Source organism: Polyodon spathula, chromosome 6 (genome assembly GCF_017654505.1).
Source record: "Polyodon spathula isolate WHYD16114869_AA chromosome 6, ASM1765450v1, whole genome shotgun sequence".
Classification (NCBI taxonomy): Eukaryota; Metazoa; Chordata; class Actinopteri; order Acipenseriformes; family Polyodontidae; genus Polyodon; species Polyodon spathula.
The window spans coordinates 71098965-71124333 of record NC_054539.1 but is presented as its reverse complement, the minus strand read 5'-3'; the positions used below and the strand labels follow the sequence as shown (position 1 = coordinate 71124333).

The following is a 25369-nucleotide window of genomic DNA, read 5'->3' as shown; positions in this document are numbered from 1 at the left end:
TAGCAAAAAAAAAAGACAAGTAATGAAGGGTCTTCTGCTCAGACATTTACTGTAATAAGCATCAAACACACCCACACTGTACACCCTCAGTCTCATTACAAAGCTCTCCATTAAAACATTCTGCCTGTTCAATGTACTCCGTTGTACTTGTTCTTTCAGTTCCTCGCCATCCCTGTTTAAAAGAAGGGAGCGAGCTGGCTTCAGGGGTATGATAGGGGTTATTATCGGAAGAGGTTTCTAGAAGGTCTCTGAGCATAAAGACTATTCTGGAAAGAGCCCCCCTTCCCCTCCATGGAGGACGATTGTTGTTATTCTTAGGTTGGATTGCTGCCATCTTGAATGCTGTCCTCCCTGGTGACAATAATGTGTTTTTGTTGTGTGTTTTTTTCTTAAGATCAAAGCTTACAATCAAAGCTTTTTTTTTTTTTTACTTTGTTCTTTAAAATAGTCAAGGTATCTTACCCAAACTGAGCTCCTGACATCTTTTCCCACATTACCTGTTACTCCCTGGCAGTCAAAAAGAAACACAGATCAGTCTATACAATACATCTTAGCAATGTCTTCAGCTGCTGATGAAAACATCCTGCGTCTAAGATTTTACTAAGTTTCTTGTTGGTACTTCTATTTATCTCATCATTAATCTGACTTGTATCCGTAGTCAGCTGCTCTTCGCATTCCGCTATACTACAGAAAATGTGGTTTATCAGTGTCTTCCAAGCAAAACACATTACCTGATTCCCACTGTCTTTAATTCGGTTAAACGTGCAATGACTTTACAGTGATTGTTTTAGTACTTTAAAACAACAACTGGATATAGAAATGTGAATATACTGGGTACTTTACCTTGCCTATTTAAACTAAACTATTAACTATTGCTGGCAGCTAAGAGTCTGTTCTGGCAAGACTAAAGACATTGGAACAGTACAATCCAGCTGCCACTGGCTTTACGCAGATTTATTTCTTCAGGATTAGTAAAGATGGCTGGAATGGTATAAGCCCACTGCTAGGCAGTTAACGCAACATTAAGATTTCAAACTAGTGGTATTTGATCCAGCCCTCTGGGTTACCACTCAGGTGAGCTGGTGATAAAGCTTTGCTCCCAGCCCCTGGTTAGTATCTGTCTTTTTAGTTTTTGTCAGGCAAGCAGCTGTATATAAAAAGTAAGAGATGTGTACCTGATTCTTCAGTGGGCATACATTGCACCTGGATGATATCTAGCAGGGTTCTGTTATAATTTCTCAGAATAGCACAACCAAATGGAAATAATTAAATTTCAAGCAGGGTCTAGCTGGGAGCAGTACTGCCACCCTTACAGCTCACTACTGGCTCAGACAAAAACACATCAAGGCTAGCAGATTTGCCCAAAGTCAGTTAGTAGCTGAGCTACAATTTGTACCCAGATTCAATATGTCTCCTATGATAGCAGCCCCTGGCATAAATAAACTAATCTGAAAAACAGCTGACAGGCTGAGATTCCCAATAGAACCGATACCACTGATGGGAACAATGAAATATGTCCTTTTGGGTATGTCTCCTTCCTGTCCTCCTTGTGTCTCAGCTTGTAAAGAAACTGGATGCCACAAGAAATACTATATTCCGTTTTGTTTAGGACACCGGCAGCTGCACTACATAACTCCATCTGCTAAAGCTGCTTGCAAAAAAAAATAAAAATTAATGAATAAAATAAAAAACTAAACAAACTGGGACATTGGCATGCAGGTACATTTGCTTGGGACTGTGTCAAAAACAAGAAGTGACCCTTTATGTAACAAAGCCAAGCCTCATCATGGAGCTGGCCACAACAAAAGTCATCTCCATATATAACAGGGTAACACACACACACACTTACCCCGCTGGCCTGAAAGGAAGTGCAGACTGAACTGAAGGCAGTATTCAATGTAGAAATGTTTATCCAATTATGAAGGAAAACTGCAGCCAAAAAAATTGGGCTATGTAAAGAACAAAGCATTCCTCCATAACATTAAAGCATTGTGAAATGCTAATGACAGGTTAGGGCTTTTCTTTCTTCTTGTTTTTATTGATTAGACGTGTTCTAATTGAAAAACTGATTAATAAAGGCACACAGATTATAAATACATTTGTGGTCCAAAGAGGACCTTTACTTAATCTTTTCCTGGCACTAATAATACTGGAACTTTAATCCAAGAGTCCAACAACCAATGAGTCAACTCACAATTATACAATTATACTCATTCATTCCTCTAGAAGAGTTTTGTGAATATCAAACTTCCACCAAAAAAAAATCAGCGTTTCATTTCCAAGATTCTTATTGACCTAGTAAGAGCCCTGGGATGCTTGTTCATGAATAATTCAAGTGTAAATTGGGTTGTTATGGTACATACAGGCATATAAAACACATTAATGACATTTGCTTGCTTTATTTTCATTGGCAGATTGACGTTCTCAAGGCCGATATGGAGAGCGCCGAGTGGAAGATTCTAGAAAACCTGGTTCTGGAGAACATCATTGATGAGATTGGGCAGCTGTTGTTTGAGGTGCATCTGCACTGGCCCGGGTTCGAGGTGAGCGGGGACGACAGCACAGTCGTGCGGTACTGGTACAGTCTCCTGAAGGAGCTGGAGAGCAGCCACTTCCGCCTCTTCCACAGCCACAGGGATGACAGCAAACCACAAGTGTTCCTGCAGAAGAACCTCCTCAACGCCAGCAGCAGCTACACCCTCAGCTGGGTGAACACCAAGTGGAGGCATCAGTAAGAGTGCAGTCAGATTGTCCAGGGAAGACAAAGGGGTGGTTGAACCTGGCCTCCAGTGAGACAGGAAAGTGTGGTAATTTCGCTTGTTCTTGGTGTGACTCATGCTTGCAGCAGGACTGTGTTGAGGGCAGAACTTTCTTTTTGGAAGAACGCTTTGCATCTATCAGTAAACAGTGGAAAGGTATAAACTGAGAAGATTAGCAAAAAGAATTCCAAATTCAAGCATGGAAAGACTAGAATTCACAACTGAAGCAGACTGCAGCCTTGATCAAGCTCCCCATTTATTTGTTTCTCTGCCTTCCTTTGAACTTACCTTAAATTGTTTTCAGTGAAACCAACAGGCAGCAAAGGTTGCGGATGTCTATTCAGCCTGGCATCGGAATTCATGTGACTGGTAAAGCCGCGCTTTGAATTTAGCTCAGCATGTGTGTGCACAAGCAGGACGGTTCCCTTGATGGAGTCACTCTTAAAAATAAAACCTGCTTGCAATAGTGTGATGTGGTGGGGGGCATTAGTTTAAAGTATTGTGTCTCCTCTGCAGAGTCCATAGAGACTCCAGAAGGCATGGCACAGTACCCCCGCTTCTGAGGGAGGGATGATTATGAAATGCCAGTGTTTTGTCGTGAAAGTTTTTTTTTGTTTTTTCTGTCTGTTTTTTTTTAATGCTAACAGAATGCAGATGAATGGAGCCCTTAAATGGACATTCTGCCATATTTTAAGGTTAGTTTTACAGCTTACATAGGCTCACCATCAAAGTGCCATAAAAGGGTCTGACAATATGTTACAAGCAAATAACCCTCTTTACTGTTTTACTGATTGTACACTAAAAGCCCATTCACTACCAGGTGAGCTTGCTTTTAAATTAAACTTCCTGCAGACTTCTCTCCATTCACTGAGCTTCAGATAACTATTCCAGTGCAATCTTATTACACAGCATGGGCATTACGTGCAAAAACATTATTTCAAATAAAATATTAATATCAGTCATCAGATGGAATAAGTCTGAATGTTTCATCTAAAAGGTTGACAGTAAAAGAAAAAAAAATAACCATGAACCATTTACTGCGTGGCTGACAGCATCTGGATAGTATCAAAGTCAGCCTCCTGGAGGTTCCACAACACACAGCCAAAGAACGAATGAACGTTTCACTCCTCAGGCCTAGACAATACATCCTCTTCCCTTTGGATGATAAAATGTAAATTGGTCCTTTGTGATTATTAAATTGTTTTTCACTGGTCACTATTTGGGGATTAGAAAGAAAGAAAAAAAATAAAAGCTTTCTTTTAACACAAAGGGTTTTTTTCAGTCCTCATGGCAACCTCAAACTTAATTAAAAAAAGCTTTTAATGCAGAAGAGGGAGCCATCATACAGGCTGAGCATTACAAAACATTCCACCACATTCAGGCCCCCTTTGCATTACACTGAAACTGAACTGTTTCAAATCTGCATACCTGTCTACTAAAACTTTAGACAGCTAAAATCAGTTTTTAGTGCAATAATTCTTGTTTTTAATGAGTTCACCGTTGTTAAATTAGCATTAGTTTTAGTTTCTATTTAGATTAAAACCAAAACAAAACATAAAAAACACAACAATTAACACTCAAGTAACACCAATTAGTATGTTTTTGAATCCGGTTTCTAAGGTTACCAGTGTGCGTCACAGGTGGGTTACCTGCAAGGCAGCCCATGAACAAAGGAAAATGTAACATTTTAAAGAAGGTTTAAGTGAGAATTTATTGGAAGTTAACTTTCAGATATAAAAGGTAAAATAACAATTAAATTCATAAAGAAAATCAAACATTCTATATGGTTATCATTTATATAAGTTTCTGTAACATTTTCCAGAAGAATGCATATTGATTAACCCAAGTTTCCATCTAGATCATGACTCCAGTCTGTAAAAGTCATCAAACTGGACTACCATTGATTAACTGAACATTATACAACTGTCAAAGATCACATTTTTGTTTAAGTTCAAATTCAGAAGTAACTAATAATTCCCTGATAATATTTATTATATACCTCCTGTATCATCCTTCAGACGGGACGCTCATTAGCAGGGTCCTAGTTTTCCGCAAAAAAAAAAAAAAATTCTCAGATAGAAAAAAAAATATCCATGTTGTTCCGCGAGTAAAAGGGCTTAAAAAGTAATTAATAACTAATTATTCTTGAACTGTAACCTTGTATTACAGTGTAACGTGTTAAGTCGCTTTGGATAAATGTGTCTGCTAAATATAAAAAATAAAAAATAAATAGTTCCCCGTTATAAAAAATTAAAAAAAAAATATTCCTGTTAGTTCAGATATTCCTGTTAGTCTTCGTCATCTGGACGGCTACTGTTAAAATAGAGCTGCACCATTCCAGCTACTATTGGTCTGATTTTGGAATGGCACCACCTCCCTAATGTGCTTGCTAAAAAACCTGAAAAAATTCTTGGTCTTGGTCTGCTGCCGATGGAAACAAAGGAGCCAGATTTCAACTTCAAGTACCAGATGGAAACTAGAACAGAAGTAACAGACACTTTTTTTTTTTTTTTTTTTTTTTTTTTTTTTTTTTTACAAAGGGTCTTTATTGACAAATGAGCTGTACAACACTATTTAAAAAAGAAAACAGACACCAGTAAACCAACTTCTACCCAGCAGTATACATATCTGACAAAACAACACGAACCAGCCTACACATACCACATCGACAGGCTTAGTGATACATCTTCCCTCCTTCTCGTATCAATGCCTCCCGGATATATCCTTATTCTGGGATCCAGGTGTGTAAATCAGCTGGTTCCTAGGAGCCATGAGCATGAAGGTCACAGTCTTGTTAAAAGGTCAAAATCCCCTCTGAGAATTATAGTAGGTCATATGGTGAATTTCTGCTACATCCCTACCCAACTGTTTGGTATTTCCAGTTTTTAATCAAAAAGCTACTATGCACAGATCATCATTTAGACTAACATTTACAGTTTTAAACACAATCTTGACACGATTAGAAAGCTACACGGATGTGTATTAAAAGTGCAATAAGTTTTTCCTCCTGAAACACTGCAGTTTAAATAAATTTAATTTAAAAAAATAATGGATTCCTTAGATTGCACAGGGGGAGGAAAACCAACAGAAAATACATAACACTTTAAAAACTTTCCAAACCAGACTGGATACCAATCTTAAAAGTCTTGCAGAAGGCGTCTGGAGCCAATCTACCCATCAGGGTGGGATGGGAATGTCAGTCAACATTGAATTTAAACTTTAAGAATCCAAAATGCATGTATGTATTCCTTCCAACCTCACTAGTCCCAGAGCTTGATCTGAGCATCCCAGCCACACGTGATAACCTTTGAGGTTTCGTGTGGGTGCCAGAGTGCACTAATGCACACTTTGTCATGGGCTTTGATTCGGTGATACAGCTTAGTGGTTTTCCAGTCCCAGATGTTCAGTTTACCATCAGCATCTCCTGAAACAACGTAGCTATTTAAAGAAAAAAAAAAAAAAAAAAAAAACAAATTAACAAAAATCCACAAATATAGGTTTTTTTTTTTTTTTTTTTTTTTTTTTAAATGGGGTTTTAAATGCACCCTTCACTGAAACATACTGTCTTACTATTTGAAAACACTGAAGACATAATGAAAATGAGGCAATTGTATTAAACACTGTACAAATGTAATGCCTTACCTCATATCTGGTGAAAAATCCACTTGGCAGGCATAGCCAGCTACCATGTGACCCTTGAAGATTTTCTTCTTGTTCAGTCGGAACCTGTTCTGGGCTCCAAAGATCAGGATCTGATTGTCCATTGACTGACAGGCCAACCACTTACCTAAACAGATATAGTAATAAAAACAACATGCAATGACTGAAAATAAAACGGAATGTAACCCCCCCCCCAAAAAAAAAATATATTCTGAATACACCGTTTATATAACAGTTGTGACTAAGAGGTTGATTAAATAAACCTATACCCAGCCAGGATAAACCACAGCGGGATTAATGAATCATTATTTATGTAAATAGCATTTTACCTTACTGGGTAATCACCCCTGACTTGCATCATTCACCTATCAGTGGTTAGCCTGGGATCACCCCCCAATTTTTTTTTTTTAAATATAAAACAGTTGATAAAAAGAAGTGGATTCCCTGGTGTTGTAAAATGCTGCAAGCTGGTTTATCCCAGCAGGGTATAGGTTGTTAAAATCAACTGGTTTCAGACTTCTATTAGTAACAATCTTTGACTATCTAATGTTACCGAAACCAAGGTAATCGGGGTCTGAGAAACCAGCGATAGACCTCTTAAAATTAAACTTAAGCTGCAGCTAATTTAAATGTGAAAGCTTATTTCTCCCTCAAATGCTAATTTACTGAATTGCAATGAGGTCAGATTGGCATTACAAAAGGCCTTTGTGTTGAAAAGGGCAGTTTCTTTAAGCAAAACCTTCTAAAACAAGTGTTCCACATTTCTGTAAAGACTAAATACTTGCACGCATCAGAAGGGAGTACAATATCATAATTACACAATAGCCTTCTCACAGAATATATTTAAAGAAAACATCGATTTGCCGAAAAGCTGGATCAAAAAATGAAGTCTCTCTGACCAACTCACCGTTTGGAGATAGAGTTACAGCTGGCATTGAATGCATACTCGGTTCAGCTATGTACTTAAAGTCAACAGGAATGTCCCTGTAAATCAACACAGACAGATAAGGCAAGCAAAGCTGGTTATAGGCTTCTGCTCAGATTCGTTGTTCTTTTTTTTTTTATTCTGAGAGGAACTTTTGAACCCAAATAAAATCAAAAACACAAAAACTTGGCTTCACATCAGAGGTGGACTGTCACAGGTAGACAATCAAGATCAAAAGGAAACGAAAACGAAATCAAAAGAAGCACAACGCCTCACTGCACACTGCAGTCATTCACCCTGGTGACACCACTCACTGCAGTCATTCACCCTGTTGACACCGCTCACTGCACACTGCAGTCATTCACCCTGGTGACACCGCTCACTGCACACTGCAGTCATTCACCCTGGTGACACCGCTCACTGCACACTGCAGTCATTCACCCTGGTGACACCGCTCACTGCAGTCATTCACCCTGGTGACACCGCTCACTGCACACTGCAGTCATTCACCCTGGTGACACCGCTCACTGCACACTGCAGTCATTCACCCTGGTGACACCGCTCACTGCACACTGTAGTCATTCACCCTGGTGACACCGCTCACTGCACACTGCAGTCATTCACCCTGGTGACACCGCTCACTGCACACTGCAGTCATTCACCCTGGTGACACCGCTCACTGCACACTGCAGTCATTCACCCTGGTGACACCGCTCACTGCACACTGTAGTCATTCACCCTGGTGACACCGCTCACTGCACACTGTAGTCATTCACCCTGGTGACACCGCTCACTGCACACCGCAGTCATTCACCCTGGTGACACCGCTCACTGCAGTCATTCACCCTGGTGACACCGCTCACTGCACACTGCAGTCATTCACCCTGGTGACACCGCTCACTGCACACTGCAGTCATTCACCCTGGTGACACCGCTCACTGCACACCGCAGTCATTCACCCTAACATTTGTTTCTTTTCCATGATTTATTTAAATGACATTTGACATGGGCCTAGAGGATAGTCTTATTTAACTGATTCTGTCAAGATCAGAGTTCCACGCTTCCAGTGTGAAACAGAATCACCAAATTAGACAAGCAGAGCAATTCACTGCCTGCCTGTTCATTGTGATCTTTTCAAGGCTGGTAGCAATCAGAACAGAATTTAAATGACAAAAAGCAGCTCTGGGTATAATAATCAGCCCCAGGGATGAGGGGTGGTGGCAATGCAGCTATTGCTCTTGGACAAGGTGATTCGATGAGGTCAGGGGCTTTGTTTGGTTGAACTGTAGGTCAAACCTGTTCCTCCCCACCAGTATGTGACAAAGGCTAAACAGTCAGCCATTCATCCTATCTGTGGTTAACTAAGCATACTGGCCAACTTTTAAAGCCAGAAAAACACATGGAACCCGGCCATGGTTCAGCATTATTTAATATTTTAAAAGATGGCAGCCCTCCAACAGATGCAAAGTGTTTTATTTCTGTATATATAAACACACACAGTGGTATATATAAAGACACACAGTGGTTAGAAACCTACCATTCCCAGACACGAAGGCTCTTGTCGTCAGAGGTACTGACAAAGCGCCTGTTTTCATCCACGAATGTGATGGTGTTGACAGCTCCCAGATGCCTATCGTACTCTTGAACGACTTCTCCGGACCGTACATCCCACTGCAAATGAACAGCAGCAGTCAGTGCAAGCATTGCCGAGAACAATTGGAGATACCGCATATATCTTAAAATGCAGGGCTTGGAGAACTGCGGGGAAAGTGCAACCGGGTGTAACTGGCCTGTAAATACCCTCTGCAGTTATCCGTTGACAAGTCTGAGCACATTCATAGGGGGCTTATGTTCCATTTTCTTGCACATGCACACAGTGCAATACAGAGGCCCCCACCCCACCCCCATTCCCAGTAAGCTTAAACAGAATCTTGACAATGTGGAAAAGCACCTTTTCTTCCCAATTAATGAAAATGTGTGAAGTGATCGTAAATCAGTATTCTTTATAATTGTAACTAATTTTACTGTGCAAGCTTATATGCCATTACTGAACTTGCAACCTGTAAGTAGCTATAGCACTGGTGAATTACTAAAATGTATACATTATAACACGACACCAGGAAATGCAAATAAAGAATTTTAATGGAGAACATTATTCCACATTTTTGTAATGACCCATTTTTATTATGCAATACTCTTATGTAATGTGCTTACTTTGTAGTTTATTTCCAAGTTACTTCATTCACTATTTATTTTACTTTTGCCATGTGCTGCAATTATTTAAGAATCTAAAACAATAACATGTCTTTCCCCAAAGCAGCCCTTAAGACATACTACTGCAGGTCTGTATTTAAAACACAAGAGACTGGCTGCAATAATTTGATTTCCATTTGTTCATAGGTCGTGTGCTTATTGTTTTAAGAGAAAGAGTAAATACATAATTTTATTAACAGTATTTTTAGGGATGGAAATTAAAAAACAAAAAAACAGTCAATTTCCACACACCTCTAAATTAGTTAATTTGTATGGCTATAATTGTACTTTATATGGAACACTGCACCACCTGGTGGCTGCATTCAGCATAATTTTAAATAGCTTGTTAAAAGGGGGCGTGGCTGTCAACCAGCAAACACACACAACCAGCCATTCAGGTAAGCTGCGCAACTGTTTTTACGCATTAAAAAAATTCAAAAAATGCACTCAATTTAACATGTTCACTAAGCTGAAGAATGTAATGTTAAAATATAAGTGACGGAATTAATTTACAGTCAGTGTGTTACTTCAAAAAAAAAAAAAAAAAAAAATGTGCTGAGCTGTTAAATAACTTTGTGTAACACACACGTGGTTGTACGGTAGCTCAAAGTAACACTGCAGTTAAAACAGGCGGCTCTTTTTTAATGTCTACCTAGTTACCATTAAAGATTGAGAGTAGAGTATTTATCAAGGCAGGAGGCAGTGTGGGGTAGTCCACAGCTGGTAACATGAAGGTCACCGGTTCAAATCCTGCCTCTGCCACTAACTGACTACCTGTGTGACCCTGAGCAAGTCACTTAACCTGCTTATAATCCACCCTGCGGATGAGATGTTAAATCAATGTCCTATTGTAAGTGATTCTGCATATAATGCACAATTCACAGCCTACCTCTGTAAAGCGCTCTGTGATGGTGGTCCATTATAAAAGGCACCAAATAAAAATAAAGACATCACTATTATTATTGTCAACAACACAGCTTACCTTAAATTGATGCGCAAGATCTTTATTTGAGCTGTGTAGTTTTGCTCCACAGTTTATTTAAATATGTTTTATTTGAACTGTGCAAGCACAAAGTGTCAATCATTCCCCTCAGCCTTGCCCACTTCCAATCAAGGAAGTTTGGTTGGGACCCAAAATTGACACTCACATGAGTTCTGGATGGGGGCTCGAGCTTTACAGAAGGACCGGGCTGAAGTTAGTTACTTATTCGAACAGTTGCGTATTGAATATTAGCTCACATTCTAAAGGGGAAAGCGCACAGATAGGCTGGATGTGCCACCTCAATTAATTAGGGTATCATTTTAAAGCTTGAGCAGTTCTCATAAATATAAAGTAGATTGCAGAATGGCACAAGTAGGCATTCACAGGCTGTGCCGTGAAATACACACACACACGTACGTCTTTTCCTGCACTACAAATTCTGCGAAATATGATACCTGTGACACTGCCGTGAATTTTAAAGAATTTCCGTGATTTTCACAGGGCCTTACATATAATGCACAGTTCACAGCCAACCTCTGTAAAGCGCTTTGGTCAACTATGAAAGGTGCTATATAAAAACAATATCATTCTGTTATTATTACTCATGACTTCAAGGTAACATTGCATTTTACCCACGGAAAAAAGCTGTCTGGGTAATAGTCATATTGGGAATTAGGTACTTCCTAAAACCCCTTACCAGTTTCTCAATGTACACGCAGCATCCGGGACTGCTTGGTCTTCATATTTTATCCAAATTGAATAAGATCATTTAAAATACCCTTTTAAAAACAAGAGCGAGTTTACCCTCTTTATGTACCCTGACCTCGAGAGCAATGCTTGATTAACAGAATTTTAGCCCGCAGTCACAAATGAACAGTTCTGACCTAGACGACGGGTCTAGATTGCAGCAATGAAATACATCATTAATGGGTTAACCTGTAGCGCAAGACATTTGCATTTTTAAACATGCGGTACAGTAAGCAGGGTTCAAAAGAGTGCTGGTAGAAATAACACAAAGAAACTAATAAAATAAATAAACAATAAAAAAAACCTGCCCAGTAAAAAGTGTAAAGACAGGCAGAAACCTTACCTGGACAATCTTCTTATCAGACATCCCAGCCACAAAGAGGCTTTGCTTGTCTTCATCAGGATTGAACTTGACACAGTAAGGGACTTTCCGGTTTGTAAATCTTGAAATACAATGTCCTGTTAAATCGTGAAAGGGATGAGTGCTTCTCTGGACCTAGGTACTGTACAAACTAAACATGTGAAGTATGATATACATCTACATATGCACAGACTGGAACCTCTGCTATACCCCTGTTAATGGTATGCAGCTCAGCCCTGTGGGTGATAATGTGCAGCATTACATAGTAATATGGTGCATATCCTACCTACTAAAAGGTAGCCTTCCTGTGACTAATAATGATTTGCAAATGACTTAAATATCTTTATTTTTTACAGTTAAGCTACTTGAATCTCCGTAACAAACTGCACAGGAATATAAAAAACACAATCTTGCGGTTTTATAACAGCACCAAGTAATGTACTTTCTCAAGCAACCAGAGATGTCTGGTATGGCATTTACTGAAGCACTACTGAAATGACACCGCAATGCAGGCTTTCTGCTTTCACCCGCTGCACATAAGTAGATAATAGGAAAGAATATGCTATGCTCAAGAGTGTCTGAATGTTATCTGCAGGGTATGCCAACAGTTAAGGTTTTTTTTTTTTTTACATAAACTGATATTTTTGTGCCAGAATATGTACAAGTCAATAGGCTGACCTGTGTATGAAGTTCCTCTGTGACTAACCACATCCAGAAGACAAGCATTACATTGATTATCTACTAGGGCTGGTGAACAGAAACATACTTCCTATATAAATCTTAATATCATTTACCATGAATCACCGTAGATACACCCTCTAGGACAACTGCACTTTTCACTGGTGAACAGAATCCCCCTGTCCATGGTTCATAATAAATCCCTGCCCATGGTTCATAATAAATCCCTGTCCATGGTTCATAATAAATCCCTGTCCATGGTTCGTAATAAATCAGCCTCTGACTGGGAGGTGGCTCTAGCCAGCAATGCCACTCTGTCGACTGTTGTTATTTTGAAATGTAGCAATTAAAATTTACCAGCAGGCCAAATGCAGAAGTCAAGCAATACCTTACCTTCCACAGCTAGAGGACCGATTGTTAAAGCACATAAATGCCTTTCACTTGCCTTATACTAAGAAACTGGACATAGACCAATACAATTTGTATATAGCACCCTTCATAGCAAAGCCATCTAAAAGTGCTTCAAATTAAAAAAAGATATACATAAGTGTATTGATTGCTTTGCTGGTCTGCTGCTTTGACAGGAGTCAGACTGGTTCTTGCAAATTTACTTCTGGATTCTTCTAAATATATAAACAATGTCCCCATGAACTACATCATAGTCTATAAATAATGTACATAAGGTATGTTTGTCAGTGTTACATCAGTTTCAAGTTGTAGGTAGAACTACAGGACTTGTAATCCACTGGACACAACAGGAGGACTACAAGAGGACTGCAGCACCAATACATGTCTCTAAATATAGTTGGAGCAAACCAAACAAAAAAAAATTGCATCACAGGAATGCTGTACTATTAAACTACATTTCATTTATTGACATGGCCAAGGCCTTTCACTTTTGAAGCCCAAAATTGGGATTAACGGAGGTGAAGGAGGCTTAGATCAGGATACGTTTGAAGTCTTGTGTGGCTCAGGATTACTGATGCTTCTTCAGGGATGAACGTGCTTCACAAACAGCCTAGCCTTTTCAATTTATGTTGTGTGAAACCAAGACCCTGGGACCAGAGCCGTTCCCACACAAGCACAGGGTTCTCTCAATACATGTTCTGTTTACATATCTCCGCTCCTCTACCACTTGCAATTTAGCATGAAATTAAATCATAATCAAGGCATTCACGCTATGCCTTCCCAAGCTGTGATGCCTCACTGCTGAAAAGTCTATTTGCGCCGCAGCTGCCTGTAGGAGGAGAGATCATTGCCATGCAACGCAGCAGCCTGCAAGTAATGCTTATAACAGTGCAGGAGTACGGGGCTGGAATGCATATTGGTCGACAGAAAGCAGTGTCATACCTGTTTGATAACAAAGCTTCAACAGTCCCTTACTGCTTTCTCAAAATATTGGTAATCTGTATTCCAAGCAAATGATGTCATTTTTTTCTCTGTCACACATGGGGAGCTCTCGTCAGTGTTTTACGACCCTTTCCCTGTTTAAATGAGGCCCAGCTATTTAATTCACACCAGATGTACATCTTGCACTGCTTCATCAGGGACATGAGGAAATGCGCAACGACTGGATGCTTGGCATTTGTTAACATTTTACTGCAAGCAGACACCTTGCTTACTGGTGTCCTTGAACAGAAAATTCTCTCCTCTTCAAAGTCATAATTGTATTGTCCAGCAATACTAAACACTGTGTATAATTATACTATGGTAAAATCATAACGGTACAAAATTACCTCATTGTAAAATATATCTATTTACATAAAACTGCATACAGTTTTATGCGGTTGATAAGACTGACTAATAATAATAATGGGAGACAATATCGTGTCCCTTAGGAAGCAAAGACTTAAACACAGCATAAAAAACCCTCTTTAGAGAATGTAATAAATTAACAATGACAAACCCACCTGTTTCTGTGTCCCACAGTTTAAGGTATCGATCATAAGCTGCACTGAGGAACTGAGTGCCTGTGTTATTAAAGCAGATGTCACGAACAGCTTTGCTGTGACCTATGAAGAAAATAAATACGAGTTAAAAAACACTAACATTCCCACAGATCTAATGCTTTTTGTTTACTACATCTTATAAAAACAAACGGTACTGCTTAAAATCCAGATATTTATTAGAACAGCAAAACCCATTTTACATCAACATACCAAAGGGACAAGATTTAACACTAGCACCGCCATAGCCACTTTCTGAACAACTTTTACAATTCAAATTGAAATATCTCTGAGTACGTGAACATCTCGTGCATGTCTGTTCTTAAGTGTTATTAAATATTTGAATTAAATACCCATACAGTGTTTCAGCTGCAGAATCGTAAAAATAAATAACTTATAAGCACTTGCTTCTTCAACTGCCAGACCCACAGTTTATGCTGCATATTGAAATCAATACAATATAGCAGACAATTTAGTCTGGGCTGTGTAATAAATTCAAAGTCATTGTGAAAGAACGTATTAAATACTCCTGTCGAGTGCTGAAACACTAATGAAAGTCATTCTACACATCGTATTAAATGATTATTATTTATTAGCAGTTGTCCCAAAATATACACATTGAATCACAATACAGTGCGATATAGCTATGCTACTTTTTTCTCGTCTGCATGTCCTCTGAAGAGTTACCACCAACAGCTCATGCTGTGCGAGCCCCCCTGCACTCCACTACACTCCTCAGGCAGGACCACTGTGCCACCCTGAGAGGTGTAAAATAAATAAATAAATAAAATGTTGCTTATTCTAAGCTCTCTGCACAAATCAGTGACCATCAGGACTGATGCTAAAGGAAATCCAGAGACTGTTGCATTTTACAGCACAACGAAGTACGGTGTGGATATACTGGATCAAATGGCATGGCTGTATTCTGTAAAAGGTGATTCTCGCAGGTGGCCTGTGGCTGTTTTTTATAATGTTTTGGATCTGGCTTTTGTTTTACAAGGAGTGCACCGGCAACACAATCACTCGGAGGTACTTCATTTTGCAGCTAGCCCTGGAGCTATGGCAGAAACACTTTGGTAAGAGACACGAAAGATGGCTGGCAAATGCCCCTCAACCTTCAGCCAACGCTGCGCCCACTGGCACATGGAATCATAGACAATACCAGGTTGCTAAATGCAATAAAAAAAGAACTTCTGATGTCTGCAAACATTGTAAAAAAGCAGTCTATGGCAAATGCACTGGTACAGTTGAAAGGCGTGTTTTTTTGCGTAGGTTGTACTAAGAAAGCTGTAATAGAACTCTGAACACTCAAAGCGCTTTCACGTTGCATAAGTTATGTTACTGTACTGTATATTTTTGTTTTATGCTATTTTTATAACCAGTTATTTATGTTTTATAATTTTATATGTGCATACGGTTTTCTACACTTGTTTACACAGAAGTTTGAGTATTTTATTTTATTAGTTTTATGTATATGGGCTCTTTTTGAAATAAATAAGAAAACAGTTTAATTTTCAATGTAAATACGGTGTTTCTGCTCTGAAAATGTTACGTATGATGTTCATAAAAAAGCATATTAAGTTGTATCCGATTGTTTGTTTTTCACATCGAAGCTGTTTTAAAATGGAGCCTCACATTTTGCGGGTGCGGTGGTTGTATGTAGTCTGAAATCTCTGTGGTTCTAGTGTTAAGAGAAATATTTTTATATAAAACAGATGTTTTAGGTGCGAATGAGAGAGCTGTTCCAGAAATATCTGTGGCAAATACAGCCTCATTCATCTTTGCAAACAATATACATTCTGCAGGATCTTCGAGATTACACTGTTTTTTTTTTTTAACCCTTTCCTCCAAAACATTAAAATACTATTAAATATGTAATCATGCAATACGTTTTTTTTCTTTTCTGATGTTTGTTTTCTCTGTCACTAATTTGTACAGCTGTTGAGAGGATACGCTTCCCGACTCAAAGCAATGAAAGGCCATTACTTCTCTTTCGTAAAAAGATAATTTCAAATACAAGTAGGGACACTTACCAATGAATGTTCGTAAACATCTTCGTTCGTTGTAAACCTCCCATAGCTTAGAACCAGGAAACAAACAAACAAGCAAGAACTTATTTTTTCAGGGTACGTTTTCCTTTGATTTGCTTTCATTTTTTTTTTTTTTTTTTTTTTTTTAATTTTTATTCTGCAAGGCCCAAGAGGCAAGTCATACCCCAGGTGACTAGAGCTGAAAGTGACCCACATAAAAAGCATAAAACACAGCATTTGCAATTTTACAGTCTATACAACAGAATATAGAAGAAATATTGTCCCTGGTTTGCAGGGTAGGTTTGAAGTGCCTTGTTACAGGCACCTTTTGAAAATGAAGTAGTCAAACTTAATTTTAAAAACACCCAATTGCAAAACATACAATAGTACTAAAGAGAAACTTGGTAATGCAGTTGACAAACTCTTTCATAAGTCGTCTTTGTCAATGTGTTTCTTGCTGCATTGTGAAAATAATAGACTGTACTCAAGAAGACCTTGTGCCTCCAGCTAGGCATCTGAGATAAAGGACTTCATTAATAGCCAATTAAACACTGAAACAAGCTTTTATTAAAGCTATCAATATTGTCAGAATTGGTTTAACAATTGTTCACTTTTTTCCTGAAAAATGATTGCTGAAGAGAGCCAATGTATTTTTTGCTTTGCTTAAAAATGAATGTCTATTTGGTGGTGATCCACCCCATAACAAAACTCAATCAAATGATATACTGTGACCCACCTTGATTTTGCAGTCCATAGAACAGGATAGCAACAGGTGTCCAGAAACTGGGAACAACCTGATTGCACTGACACCCTGAAACAAAGACCAGACTTATTAAAGAAACAGCTAATTAAACAAAACTAAATATAGGTACAGAAGGAAAGAGAATATTCAAATTTGCTTAAATGTTGGGGTGCTTGCCAACCAAATGACTTCCAACAAGAACATCAGTTTACAAAAATCAGCCTAAAGCTGGCTGCATCATTTTACTCATTTATTTATTTTAAACCAGGCAGTCACATCCACATTGTCACATTAAAGCGATGCAAAGAACCCTGTGGTTTCTACTGTGAACTTCACAAACAGCTGGCATGGCCATGTCTGACATTTATTGAAGTAAGGTTTCCTAATTTAATTAAAACATATGAACCAAGAATGATGTCACATTGTTTGAGGTTTATTTCAATTTGTGGATGAATGTACTAGAACATGTCAACATCAATAACAATTAAAAAAAAAAACTATATATGGTTGAACTGTCTGTAGACAAGCTGCTGTGGCCTTAGCATAAAAAAAAATATGGAGAGGTGGAGTCCTTTTTAAAAGCTGGAAAGCTTTTGTTTAATCTGCTGTCTGCCATGTTAGGCTGAGACTGCTGCTGTCTGTCCACATGATCAAACACCCACATGTCATTAATCTACAGTCTGTTGCTGGGAGGGTACACAACTATGGCCAGCCAAGACAGCCTTAAGGGCTCCAACTGGCTAGGATAGTTTTCAGCTATTATCTAAATGTTTTACTTGAAACCTGAGCAGCTTCATAAAAGCTGCAGTTCTGTACTGAACAAACAGCTGTGCAGAGCCCATTCCATTGCCTCTAATGGAGCTTTGCATTGCCAGGTTGTCCAAGGGACAGATTTCACAAATACAGATTTTATTACAGTATTCCAGGGTTTGTTTTTACAGGAAGTCACAAATATAAAAATTGATCTTCTAGCTGCTAGGGAAGGACACTTCTACCCACTGCAAGGGAATGACTAGTAATGCCACTACTCTTAAGTTCTTTATGCACACTCCCTATAAGATTCCATCGGCATACAAACCTCTAAAAGTTCCAAGTTGATTTGTTAAATGTTTATTGGAAGGAATGACAGCAGTATTTTCACTGCCACCCTTATCATTGCATTGAAAATGTGTTTGTTCATTTTTATGTCTAGGATATGCAAATCTAGTGGAATCACACTATATTTAAAATTGGTTTCTGGCACCCTCACAGATCTACAATGTGTTGGTTATAATTAATAACCCAAATTAAAGTGGAAAATATTTAATCAGCAGGCAAAAATGATGGGGAATAGGAAATCACCCTGACAGCATATAGTGTATGTCAGAAATAAAGTCTTAGTGTTCATATGCAATAACTTCATGTACGGGTCATTGCTATGTGGAACAGGTGAAAGAGGCATTGCTGTACTACAATATAAGAACTACCGGCTTGCCACAAAGCAGAAAATGAGAAATGAAAGAAATAAAATCTAAAAAAAAAATGGTAGAGTACAGGAAGGTTAACAGGATTACAAACAATTATCATAAACAAACGAACATCCTCTCCATGCTGCGCTACAACAAGAACAATATGAAGTCTATCAGATTTACTAAAACACTGGTCAACATCAAAACCTACAAACCTACCTAAATTGTTCCCAATTTAAGATCCTCACAGATTTCCTAGCCATCTTACCTTTGTATGTCCAGACCATACATGGATCTGTTTTTTGGGCAGGTAACATTTGTCTGGGATATCAGCAGAGCGCAGGTTGACCCCGACGTCCTGGGGAACGTGCAGATATGACCTTCCTTGGTAGTCATACATGTCTTTGGCTGCAGGAGGCAGGCAAGGAAAAGAAAGATGACATATTTAGAAGGATCCAAAACAAAAGCAATGTGTTCTACTACCTAGCACTCTATATACCTAGCATAGACATTTCTTGTAACAAATGTCCTTCCAGAGTTGAAATAGGGTCACTGTGATTTAGGTTAACATAAAAAATGCACAAAGTAGATGGCATTGTAATATTACTGCCACAAAATGGCTTCTTGACATAATAGCCTTAACCAAACTTTTATAAAAATCTTTAAAATAATTCTAGAATACACCTGTCTGTCTGAACACTTACTGATTAGATTTACATTAATTAATGCCACAGTACAGCTCAATTCTGAAATATAAAATCAGCTGTTGCTATGCTCCAATGGTGAGCAGAACAGGCTGGCTTACCGTGAAGGATTGTTTTTTCATCTGCAGGAGCCTCCTCTTCATTTCTGCCTTTCTTCTGTCTCTTGGCAGTAATCTCATCCAATTCCTTCTGTTCTTCCTAAAGGACAGAAAAGCCTGTTAGCACTGCCATTCAGCCAGCTATTCAATGACAAAACAATACAGATTCATTAGGAAATCACCAATGAAATATAGGAAAGGTTTCAGTACGATTAAACCAGTATCCTGTACAATAGAAAAGAAACCTTCACTACAGATCAAAGAAACACTGTTTTGTTCCACCTTACAGGATATCAATAACACTGTAAAGCAGTATCCCTTGTGGAAAACCATCAGTAAGTTTAGCCCCCAAGTCAGTTTAGATTAATGAATTTTTAAATATTTGTCCAAAAAACAAAATACAAAAAAAAACAAACAAACAAAAAAAAAAAAACCACTGATCCTGCGTTTGTATCCAAAACAATGTTTTCTGGCAATGGGGGGGACGACAATAGACAGAAAGACGTCATGAACGATGTTGCAGGAGATTGCATTGATTTAGACAGACATAGGATGCAGTCATGGATAGAAAGCCACTGCATTCAGTTTAGTTCTGTAGTAAGCAGGTGCACTGGCTCCAAGCACTTATATTCATTTCCAGCTAGGCTGAATCTCACATGGCTAAATTACACAATACTAATTTAAATTCCTACAGTGTTGTGACAAAACCCGATGTGAGTGACTGTATCACTACCTGTCTAGGCTTGGTGGCTGAATAATGGCTTTGTTCAGAAACAAGGTTCACCGCTGTGCTACTCTACTGTAGGTGTAAGTAATGCAGGTGTTTTGAATAATAGACCCTTTTTGATAAATTATACATTCTTTCTGTAGTGTATAGTGATTGTATTTTTCTGCACTACCAATACAGGATCCTCTGATGTAGTAGGCTGCAGCCCTGGGAAAGATTTATGCAGTATTTCTGAGGGAAATCACGCCGTTAAATATATAATGTGTGAACAGTGGAACTTGTTGGTATTTGGGGGGTGGGTGTGGGTTCAAGCAGAATCTAAAATAAATGCCACACAGGGGAATTGTGCAGAAACTAGGGGTGCACCGATAACCGGTAGCTTATCGCCCTGTGTAACGTCGTGCGATCATCCTACAGTAAATACGCCTCAAAAAAGCGGAGTTCTGATTTTAAATATCTGAAGAAAATAATACGATAGCCAAGTTGTGTGCAGCAGAGCAGACTTGATGCCACATTAAATACAACAATGAGCTGTTTCTATATTATAGAAGCACACAAACACACACACACATACATATATATATATATATATATATATATATATATATATATATATATATATATATATATATATATATATATGAGAGAGAGAGCGAGAGATTGAGAAATAGGTTGAAGCCTAAATAACATTGATGGTTTAAGTTGTTCTTCTTCTTACTACTACACAACGTACTTCAAAAATGACCTTTTGTAATTTTTGATGATCTTGCTTACTCTGCATTGGCAGCGGGTATATTCGGTGCATTTTGAAGCAGGAATTCATTACTGTGCTGTCTTGTTTAGTAACAAATTCAGGTTTGACTTGTCATCGTTGTTGTAGTTGACATTGCATAGGCTACATTTTTCTTTTCAACTGTACAGTATAGCTCGAAGTTATAATATGCAATGTTTGACTAAGTGGCTATAAAAGTTAATGTCACATTACATATTTTTTTCTACAGAAGTATTTTTACTAGTACAAATGCAAAGTGTTATTTTTGTGTGACTGTTGTAAAACAAATGTATAAATTGCTGTCAAGCACATTCTATAATACTACATTATGTTTTGTATTAATTTTCTGAAATAAATGAAAACATTACAATAACTGGTCATTTTTGTCATTTATAAAACAGCTTGAATATAGTCCCTACGCTTGTTCTTGTAGTTTACAATAGCTGAGCGTCAATGTCTATTATTATGGGCAGATAACCAATCGGCTATCAGTATTGCGGCAAAGAAAATCGGTGTACCCCTAGTGAAAAGGCAGTCACATACAGTAGTCTGCACATTCATTCTACAATAATGAGAATTCTTACACTTCCAGAGAACACATCTGGTAATAGCTTCCCTAAAGGCTGATCAACAGACACTTACTTCTGAGGGTTTGGCCACATCTTTTTCATCCAGGTACTTAGCCCAGGGTCCCAAGAACCCTTCAATGTTAGAGGCATCGCTCCCTTTAACTTTCTTCCTCTTTTCCATTTTCTTTGCGCCTGCTTCAAACACTGTTAGGCCTGACATAAAAATAACTAAATGTTAAACGCTTAAAAGGGCTGAATGTGCTTAGTTGGACCATACTCCAAGTGCCATTTGAATTGGCTTTTTTTTCTTTTCTTACATAAGCTTTAAAAAGGTTTATCCTTATTATTGAGTTATAGAGGTTTGGCTTTCCAGGCTTTACTGCCACATACTCTGGCAAAGCTTATTTATTCTGCTCACATATTACAGATTCACTTCCTGTGCAAAAGTGTTTGAGCTTTACACTCACTTTGTAGCACATCAATAGAAACACTGGACGTGGACAAAACATGTGTATACAACTGATCCCCAACAGAAACATTGGACTGAATCTCTGATCTGCAGGCACCACTTCTGGTTTGTTTTTTTGGTTTGTTTTTTTATTTAATTAAATTCCATTTCTTGTACAAAGAAATTTTTTTCTTCAATTAACTAACGTTGTAGCAACTCTGAAGCTTTAAAATAACAGTACATAATAACACAAATCATAATTAAAATATTAAACAATGGGTGTATTTACTGCAGATCAGAAGACTTTCTGTTGTCATCTAGTAAAAAACAAAAAACATTTGAAAAAACAGATCAGCTATTATCATTTAAACATAGGATACACAATCAGAATTATTAAACACATAATGGCTGATGGAAGGATACGTGCAAGTGATCTGTGGCTGCAAACACACCCATATTGTGGCCAAAATTGGCATTTTGCACACGCAAACCATGTTTAGCTGCCGTAAAGTGGGACTTCAGCGGCCACTAAAAATGTGGTGTATGTAAAAAATGGCCTTCACCTGCCGTTCTACACCCGCTATCAAATTAACACTGCCATCATTAATCAATTTAAATGATATTTAAATGTATTCAAATGAAGAAGAGCATGGAATTGGGTGGGAATCTGGAATGCTAAGTGGGCGCAAACACTGTAATGAGATGTAAAGATTTTGCTTTGCACCTGGACAATTGCTGACCCTCGAAAAACTCTGCACCTCCTCTTACAAGGTGCAAACCATTGCAGAAGAGAGTAATTAAGAGCTGTATAATACCACACACCTTCAGAGACCATTCATTAACCTCAGGACTTTGCTGCCCTTCCTCTAGCAAACCTCATACAGTGTATACTGCTCTCTGTACTCCTGACTGACCTCACCTCTGGGCTGTCAGTGCGGCCGCTCAATATACCGATGCACAGGCAGCACTCATTGCATCCCTCCTGATCATGATTGCTGCTCATTATTTCTGTGTGTTGAGTAATTTGCATTGCTCTTAAGCTTATACAGACTGCAGTGCAAAGTAATTGCCTGGTCGCTAGGCAATTTGGATTTTGCAGCCTACTATTTTTGCACAAAAAAATAAAAATAAATAAATAAAAAAAGCTGGCTTAAGAGAGGGGTATCAGAACATTGTGTACATACAGTAGGACAGTGTCTAAACGGCTCTGCAGAATGTCAAAAAGACAAAATATATTTAAAAAAAACTGGATAACTTACCCTTATTCTTTTCTGCCTCTTCTATTGCACCTATGTAACCAGTTGTTAGGTGACTGTTGTCTAAGGATGGATCCAAGGCATAGCCTTAGAAAAAGAAAAAGAAATTAACAAAGGTCTTTTTGATCAGACTTTGACTATATCAACATAACTAGTAAATCTAACAAATGATTTCCTGAAGTGCTGCTCCTGAATCCACATCTCCTTTTGCTGGGAAATGATCAGTTACTGAAAAAATGACCATGTACCGTACTGTCAAAGTCCATCAAGGACGCAATTAGAGCGTGCATGCACCCAATACCATTTTTAACAAGGTGAACAAACAGTGACATCCAAGAGCTACGAGGTTTTGGTTGGTAAACAAAGAGGGTAAGGGATAATTATGTCTTATTATCCCTGCAGGGAATTAAATTCCTGGCTACGGGGATAGAGTGGATAGGGCTGTGAGCACCTAAGTCACACTTTACATTTTTTCCATTATTGTGATAAAACCTGGTATTAACATTATGTATGCATCAATTTATGTCACTGACATAAATTAGCCTCTACATCTATCAAGCTAATGACAAAGCTGCAATGCAACTCTCCTTTAAATAGCAACTGTTTACAGTCCTGTTTCATCAAAGCTTACCGAAGGTTGAAAAGGTTCTCCTCTGTTCCTCAAACATGAAATCATTGAGGTGAGCAGGCTCTGCATAACCAGATAACATGTTTCTGGGGGCTGACATCTGCTGGGTCTTGAACGGGTTCATTGGACCAAACTGGGCATAAAAAGAATGAAAAACAATGAATAGATGTAATACATTTCATTTGATGATACTATATGAGCATGAAGATGAGAAAATATTGTCGAGGCTCAGACTTTTACTCTGTTTTGTATACTATGAATAAAGTCTGTCAGCAATCCTGACATTTCTCTGAATGCACTTGTTATCAAACCGCAATCTCTGGATTTATTCTCTTGAACAGTAAATGAATGATCCTCACCTCAGGGGCAAACAAGGTGTCGCATGTGGGGTTATACATGACCTCCTTAAGAGATGGATCAAGGTGCACTCCGGTCTCCACATCTTGCTATTAAAAATAAGAAAGTCCCAACCCAATCCAGTTACTCATCAACAATCCCAGACTTACATTAAACAACAATGTTAGACATACATTTTTCATCATGTGCATTAAAACTGCATGGGCTAGTTCTTGAAACACAATCCACCTTAGGAAAAAATGACCTCTGGAGCCTTATTAGAAAGCTATTTCTCTACTTATGATTTAAAAACCAGAACGTTGCTTTAACAGTTTACAAAGCCATGTTCTCAACCTGAAAATGTTTACCTGTAATGGACTTGTAAAACTGTTATTATTGTTATAAATTTTATATGCTACTGTTAGTGACATGTTTAACAATTTCTGTGGTAGTTTGCTATGGACACTAATATTTGTTGACATGCATTGAATAGTGAGGAGTTATTATTATTATTATTATTATTATTATTATTATTATTATTATTATTATTATTATTATAAACACGATAAACCAGAGCTTTCCTTACAAGTTCTAGCTGCACTACCATAACGTTGTCAATTAAAACTTCTAAAAATCCTCTGGCTTCTTAAACTGCAACCGTATTACGATTAGTTTACTCCACAGTCCACACCATGTGCACAGTACCACAAACACCAAGCATCTACCAAAGAGCAGAGCACAACAATGTCCTAATATAAACTACATTCTGTGTGTAACAGTGAAGCAGAAAGATAAAAGTAATTCACATTCAACTGAGGCCTAGGTCGAGTTTTAAAGTACAGTACTACTAATTTCCTACAACTAAACACCCACGCCGCGCTATCTGTACCTTCACAGCCACCTCCGGAGCGGAGTTGAGGACCTGCAACGACAGCGTTTTCTCCGAACCCAAAGGACGAAGGTGTGCTGTAGCGTCCTGGCTTGCATTGTCGGTGCTGGTTCTGGACTCGCCGTCAGAATCAGAGCCAGAATCGCTGCCGTAAACTTCAAGAGAAGCGATCGCAGCCGACATCTTGGATGTGTTGTAAACATCCGGTCAGACAGGTCCTAGCGGGGTCAATAAAATACAAACAGAGCAACAAGTAAAAATAACGAAAAATTAAAAATATTATATAAAAAACGAAGTAATTTATTATTTTATTCCAGCAATATTTTTATTTGACACATATCACTTTATATGTACGAGTAAAATATGAAAGCATTTACCATATTTTTTATATATCTTAAAGGACGTTATAGC

The 25369-nt window shown here is 38.3% G+C and overlaps 2 protein-coding genes across 2 annotated transcripts in view; one reads left to right on the top strand and one right to left on the bottom strand.

The window, feature by feature from the left end:
* The window catches only part of LOC121317565 (methyltransferase-like protein 24), a 37474-nt gene extending 33758 nt beyond the window's left edge, over nucleotides 1-3716 (top strand). The window contains exon 5 of the mRNA XM_041253641.1: nucleotides 2415-3716. Coding sequence (XP_041109575.1) covers nucleotides 2415-2735 — 321 coding nt within the window. The 3' untranslated portion in view covers nucleotides 2736-3716. The remainder of the gene's footprint in view (nucleotides 1-2414) is intronic.
* Nucleotides 3717-4978: 1262 nt separating this feature from the next.
* LOC121317564 (pre-mRNA-processing factor 17-like) lies at nucleotides 4979-25152 on the bottom strand. The gene is made up of 15 exons (XM_041253640.1): nucleotides 24959-25152; nucleotides 24093-24179; nucleotides 23737-23866; nucleotides 23109-23192; nucleotides 21475-21614; nucleotides 19337-19433; nucleotides 18800-18939; nucleotides 17078-17152; nucleotides 16345-16390; nucleotides 14276-14377; nucleotides 11670-11785; nucleotides 8882-9015; nucleotides 7327-7403; nucleotides 6402-6546; nucleotides 4979-6197 (listed from the first exon to the last, which is right to left on the bottom strand). The coding sequence occupies exons 1-15, from the start codon at nucleotides 25139-25141 to the stop codon at nucleotides 6020-6022; spliced, it is 1734 nt and encodes a 577-aa protein (XP_041109574.1). The 5' UTR covers nucleotides 25142-25152; the 3' UTR covers nucleotides 4979-6019.
* Between the last annotated feature and the right edge of the window lie 217 nt (nucleotides 25153-25369).